Source organism: Populus euphratica, unplaced genomic scaffold (genome assembly GCF_000495115.2).
Source record: "Populus euphratica unplaced genomic scaffold, PopEup_1.0 scaffold288.1, whole genome shotgun sequence".
Taxonomy (NCBI): Eukaryota; Viridiplantae; Streptophyta; class Magnoliopsida; order Malpighiales; family Salicaceae; genus Populus; species Populus euphratica.
In genome coordinates, this window is record NW_011500136.1 from 172,778 (window position 1) to 179,056 (window position 6,279).

At 32.8% G+C, this 6,279-nt stretch overlaps 1 protein-coding gene across 1 annotated transcript; it reads right to left on the bottom strand.

Annotated features, from left to right (window-relative positions):
- Positions 1-3,279: 3,279 nt before the first annotated feature.
- Positions 3,280-6,279, bottom strand: EMB2261 (Tetratricopeptide repeat (TPR)-like superfamily protein). The gene has a single exon (XM_011005570.1). The coding sequence runs from the start codon at positions 6,261-6,263 to the stop codon at positions 3,681-3,683; it is 2,583 nt and encodes an 860-aa protein (XP_011003872.1). The 5' UTR covers positions 6,264-6,279; the 3' UTR covers positions 3,280-3,680.

Here is a 6,279-nt window from a genome sequence, read left to right on the forward strand (position 1 = left end):
ACCCTTCCTCTCAGTGCCACCATCCCCGCCGGAGATTGTGACATGGGATTTACTATTTTGACACGTGTACCTCATTCGCCGGATCTTTAATCTTCTACTTGATTCACTTCTCGCTGTAAGCTATCTCAAAAAAATCGCTAAGTTGTCGCAACGGACCACAACACGAACAAAAAAGGGAAACAAATCAGTCTTTCTAGTGTTACCAAAACAATCCCCACGAAAAGCAAAACTCAAAGTCTTGGTGCCGACTCCTTCATTTGCATGCATAGACGAAGAAAGCTTTTTAGTCGTAGACAAAGAAAGGCACTTACACCTAAATATAAACAAGTTAGCAATGGTGATTAACTAAGGGTGAGGCCATTGATATTTTTTGGTCCACTTGGACACTGCCACATGGGATGTATAAGAGCCGCGGGTGAAGATATTGTAAGAGAGACGTGGAGGGTGGAGATTGAATAAGGAGTACGTGGAGGGTGGATATGTGAGTTCGAGATTCGATGCGGTGGAGAGTGGGACCCAAGAGGGTATCGTGTTGTTTAATTAAAGTAGTGAGAACTTGGGGTTTTGGATGTTTTCGTATCTGACAAGGAATTTTTAAGACACGTGTTTAATGACGCAGAGTCGCGTGTCCGATGAACTGCTGCTTTGACTATCGGTGTCGGTTATGAAATTCTGTGCTTATCTTAGTGGACGGTTGCTATGTAAACGTTAAAATGTGCTCGGTGGGTGCGTGTACAATAATCGGAGGCATGCCGTTCGTTGGGAGAAAATTTAGATGTATTTAAAAGTGTAACAGTGATTATTTTTTTAAGATGATTTTTATTTGGAAATATATTATAATAATATTTTTTATTTTTAAAATTAATATATCAAAATAATCTAAAAATAAAAAAAATATTTTTTTTTAAATCACTTTTAAAATATAGAAATAAACAAACTCAAAATAGTAAGATTTTTTTAAAAATCATTATTGGAATAATTATAATTTAAAAGATGATTAAATGAGTTAAAAATAAGAGGCAAGAGGGAAAAAATATATAACAGATTTTAAAAATATAATACAACTTTAATCACAATAATTTTAGTATATAACAATAAGTTGAATCTAATAATATAATAAAAAGTTATTAATAATGTAGGGTGGAAGCAAGGGGCAAGCAAGGCCAGAACCCTCTAAAATAACATTTTTATTATTATTATTAAGTTGAATCTAATAATATAATAAAAAGTTATTAATGATGTAGGGGTGGAAGCAAAGGGCAAGCAAGGCCAGAACCCTCTAAAATAACATTTTTATTATTATTATTGGATAATTAAGTGTGGAAAAGATTTTTTATTTTATTTTAGAAAGGTGAGTTTTTTTACAATAATTAATGTGATTTTTCAATTTTATTTTCTTTAAATTACATTGAGAAGCCCTAATATAAATCCTGCAAATATAAAATTAATTATTACTTTAAGCAATAAATCCTGCAGCCAATCAAAAAAAAATATAATATAAATCATAAGTAAAATTTTTCAGTTAAAAAAATAAAGCAGGGTCATCAATAAATTTATCTTTCATCAAATAAAACAAGGTAACTTAAATTTAAAATCTATTTTTATTTTGTTTTGAGATGTTTGTTAATAATTTAATGAGGTTTATATATATATATATATATATATAAAATTCTACCATTTTTGCTTCATTTTTTTCTCATATTTGCTAGTTTTACCAATTATTTTTAAAATTCTTGTTATAATGATTTTTTTAATTAGTTAGATATATTTTATTGATTTGTTTTGATTATACTTGAATTTTTTTTATGTTTTGTTTTTAGTAGTGCCACCAAAATTATTAATTTTTCCTCACGATATATGTTTTAATTTTAGGTTGAACCATAAAAAAAATAAGAAAAATTTGATTTTTTTTTTAAATATTAATAATTCATAACCCGGTGAACTAACTCTAATGTGTAATGTTGAAGTTATGGTTAGGCAGCTTCAATGTGCTTCAGTTTACAAAAAATTCGCGTTGATTAGTGAAAATCATTCTTTTTTATTTTCTACTTTATTTTAAAGTTTATCGAACATAAATAATATTCTGTTTTAGCTAATGCTTCTTATATACTTTGTATGTTTATATTTGATAGGTATAAAGACCAACAACATTAAAGTGATGAATATATTATGAATCTAAAATTAACTTCGTTGCTTTGATTCAATTTAATATTGTTTCAAATCTTTTATCTTATACAAGGGTCATTATATATTTGTAGTAAGTTATTTTAATAAAACTTAATTATACATGTTTTTTTTTCTTTTTACAACTCATGTATAATAAATTAAAATAAATATTATATTTTGTTATATTAATTTTGGTCCCCCAACAAATAATCCTAGCTCCGCCGAATGATCAAAGTAAAATATATATATATATATTGATGATTTTTTTATATTACTTAATGCATCTCATCAAAATGCTTTTAATAATTGTAAAGATGAAATCATCGATGATATTATTCTATATTTTTTCTTTCTTTTTTCATTTTTTTTTCTTATCTTTTTATTTTAATAATTTTTTAAAATATCAACTTTTAAAAAGCCTATATAGTTATTTTTCAAAATCTCTTTAACCAGTGCTATTTTTTTTTTAATTTCTTTTAATCTCTTTTATTAAATGGAGTTATTTTTCAAAATCTCTTTAAGCAGTGCTATTTTTTTTTTAATTTCTTTTAAACTATACATTTCAGATATTTTTAATCCATTAAATTTATTTATATGAATGATATTAGAAAAATTATAAATAAGTAGTCAAAAAACAAAAAACAAACACATTTATGTATGTATGTATAATTGGATTGATTCTGTAATTCAAATTTTTTTATTACATTTTCCCGAGAATTTATTTTTTAAATAAGTTTGAGATATTTTTGATAGTGTTAGCTTCTAATTGGAGGCAATTTTCGAAGGATAAATTTTCTAAGATACCCTTCAGAAACGTCAAAGGTAATGGTCAAGTAGAACTTATGTATTTTTTTTTCTAATATAGTTTATTGTATAAAAGGGCTATTAAAAAGAAGTGATTTTAGGATCATGAAAATGTTATAAAAATAATCAATTAAATTATATTTTGATTCGATTATTTATTCAATGACATGAAAATACACGCAGAAATGGATGTCTATAGTTCTTTATTTTGAGCCCATCTCTTTAGTTTTAGTTTTATTTATCTTTTTCACATAGGTCGAGATAAAATGTATCGATTATCCCCCTTGATTTTTCTAACCTTTCCCTTTGCTCCTTGATAAAATGTATTAAATAGATTCAAATAAAAATACATCAAGTTCCCACTAATATCTATGGCTTCACTACTGCAGTCCAAATATATTTAGACTGAAGATACAATGAAAAATACAAAATTATCAATGAGAATATTGAGGGATGTATACTGTTATTAAACCTTCTTCTAACTTTGTTACTATTAAAACGGTCATGTTTTTTATTTCTTCATAAGCTCTGCTTATCCATCCATGAAGATTAGCAGTTGAAGAATTTTTATCAAGAACATAACTAGTAAGTTTACAAATTCCAGGCCAGTCAACAAATGGCAAATGGAATCTTCTTGTAGCTTTCTTGAATGAACAAACGTATACTACATTGAGTTCTCAATAACTTTCTGTCAAACAATGTGAATACATTTACCAGTAATCATTGCAGGAGCAGGTTCCATCCTTGAAATGATGAAATCTATTGGCATCCCTTAACACTATTTCTTTCCTTCTGACAATAGAGAAGTATTTGAATGCTGTGTGACAATCTCCGCAGACGCGAAGATTTTTGAACACCCTTATAGGTCTAGATGTGGGTGTGCTTATAAAACCATATGCAACAGCAATTTTCTCACTGTGCTGGAACAAGTATTGCTCCTTCTGTTCTTCTTCCACATCATGAAGAACAAAATCTGTGCTGGGAATATAGCCTAATTCCTTTATTTTTAAAGCCAATTGATCTAGTTCATCATAAATCTCTTGTGCTTGTGGGTGTGAAGTATCCCCAACATAGAACTTGTGCACCTTGTTTTCTACTTCTATCCAGCTACAACCAGCTTCTTTAGTCAAATTTCTCTCCTTCATTTTCTTTCTGATTTTAGCCACCTCTTCCCACTGACCAGCTGAAGCATGCAAGTTTGAAAGCAGGATATATGCTGCCGGATCATTTGGATCCTGCTCAAGAATCATCTCTGCAGCATGTTTCCCGAGATCCATGTTGCCATGAACTCGGCATGCTCCAAGAAATGTTCGGAGGACCAAGGCATCGGCCTTGAAGGGCATCGAGTTAACAAGCTCCATTGCTTCTTCAAGATGTCCTGATCGACCCAATAAATCCACCACACATGCGTAATGTTCCATTCTCGGAACAATCCCATGTTCTACCTTCATTGACTTGAAGTGTTTCAATCCCTCAGAAATCAAACCCACATGGCTACAAGCTGATAAAACAGCAATATAGGTGACCTCATTTGGGCTCACACCTGCTTCTAGCATTTTATGGAAGGTTTCCAGAGCTCTTGTTGCAAATCCATGTTTTGCAAACCCTGTGATCATTGATGTCCAGGATATAACATTGCCATCTCCCATCTCATTAAAAACTTGAAAAGCAGCTTCTATATTTCCACACCTAGAGTACATGGAGATCAGAGCATTACAGATGTGAAGGTTTGACTTAAAACCTGATTTCAGTATCCGAGCATGGATTTGCTCGCCCTTACCAATTGCTCCAATGCTAGAAGCTCCACTTAAGATACTAGCAAACGTGAAAGCATTAACCCCAGTCCCTGGACCCTCAATTTCATTAAACAGTTCAAATGCTTCTTCAGAATTCAAACTCTTGGCATATGCATTAACGATCGTATTATAAGAAACCAAATTCTTCTCAAACAGAACATCAAAGGCTTTCCTAGCATTTTCCATGTTACCACACCGAGAATACATGCTAATAAGAGAATTCCCAACACAATTAATTGACGCAAGCCTCAATTTAACCACAAGTGCATAAACCTGTTCACCAAGCCAAATATCAGAAAGATTTGCACATGCCTTGAGAACGCTAGAAAATGTGAAATGGTTCGGTTTAACTTGTCCCTGAACCATTTCCAAGAAGAGTTCAATTGCTTCCCTATCACACCCTCCACTCTGCACATATCCCGTGATAATTGCAGTCCAAGACATAACATTATGAACTGGCATCCTATCAAACACTTTCCTAGCATCATCAACAGACCCATCCGCCACACACTTTGCATACATGTCCACCAAACTACACCCAACACAAACATCCAAATCCAACCCTGACTTCATAACCAAACAATGGAATTGCCTCCCTAGCGACAACAAACCCATTTCAGCACAAGCCGAAACAACCCCACTTAACGTAAACCTATCTGGGACATATCCACTTCGAACCATATCTAAAAACAAACCAACAGCATCTCTTGAAAATCCCAATTGTTGAAACCTAGTTATCATCAAAGTCCAAGTAACCACATTTCTCTCAGGCATTCTATCAAACACCTTATAAGCAGATTCCAAATCACCATTCCCCTTCACAAACATATCAATCAAAGCACAACCCACACATACATCAGAATCAAAATACCCTGTTTTTAACAAAAACCCAAAAATGATTTCCCCAAGCGAAATGTTCTCTTTGTTCGAACATGCCCGAAAAACCCCAGTAAAACAATACTCATTAGGATAAAACCCACATTCAAGCATGTCAAAAAAAGCACTAATAGCCTCACATTCTTTCTCATTATTAGCATAACAAGAAATCAATGCGCTCCATGAAACCAAATCTCTCTTGTTTCCCATACTTTCAAAGATTTCATGTGCTTGTTGCCAATCACCACATTTTGAGTAGAGACTGATTAAAGAGTTCAAAATGACCGAGTCAAGCTCGAGTCCCGACTGAGTCAAACGATGATGGACGAGGTGACCCAGTTGGTAATTATGTGACCTGATGCAGGATTTGAGGAGGAGAGAGTAAGTGATGAGGTCTGGGTGGGCCCCTTGTTGGGACATTTGATCAAGGGTCGAGATTGCTTTCTGGAGATGACCCGCATTGAGGTGGTGAAACAGACGGTCCTTGAGGGAGTACGAGCTGCTGTCTTGGGGTTTGAAGGTTGTTGACGATGGAGGTTTTTGGCGGGAAGGGTGGTTGGTGGGTTTTGGAGAAGGTAGAGGGATTTTGGCGGGAGATGAAGGTAGAGAGAGGCTTATCATTGTTCGTTATGACAAT

Excerpts from the sequence above, each read along its gene's own strand:
- EMB2261 (XM_011005570.1), bottom strand. The coding sequence starts at position 6,263 with ATGATAAGCCTCTCTCTACCTTCATCTCCCGCCAAAATCCCTCTACCT.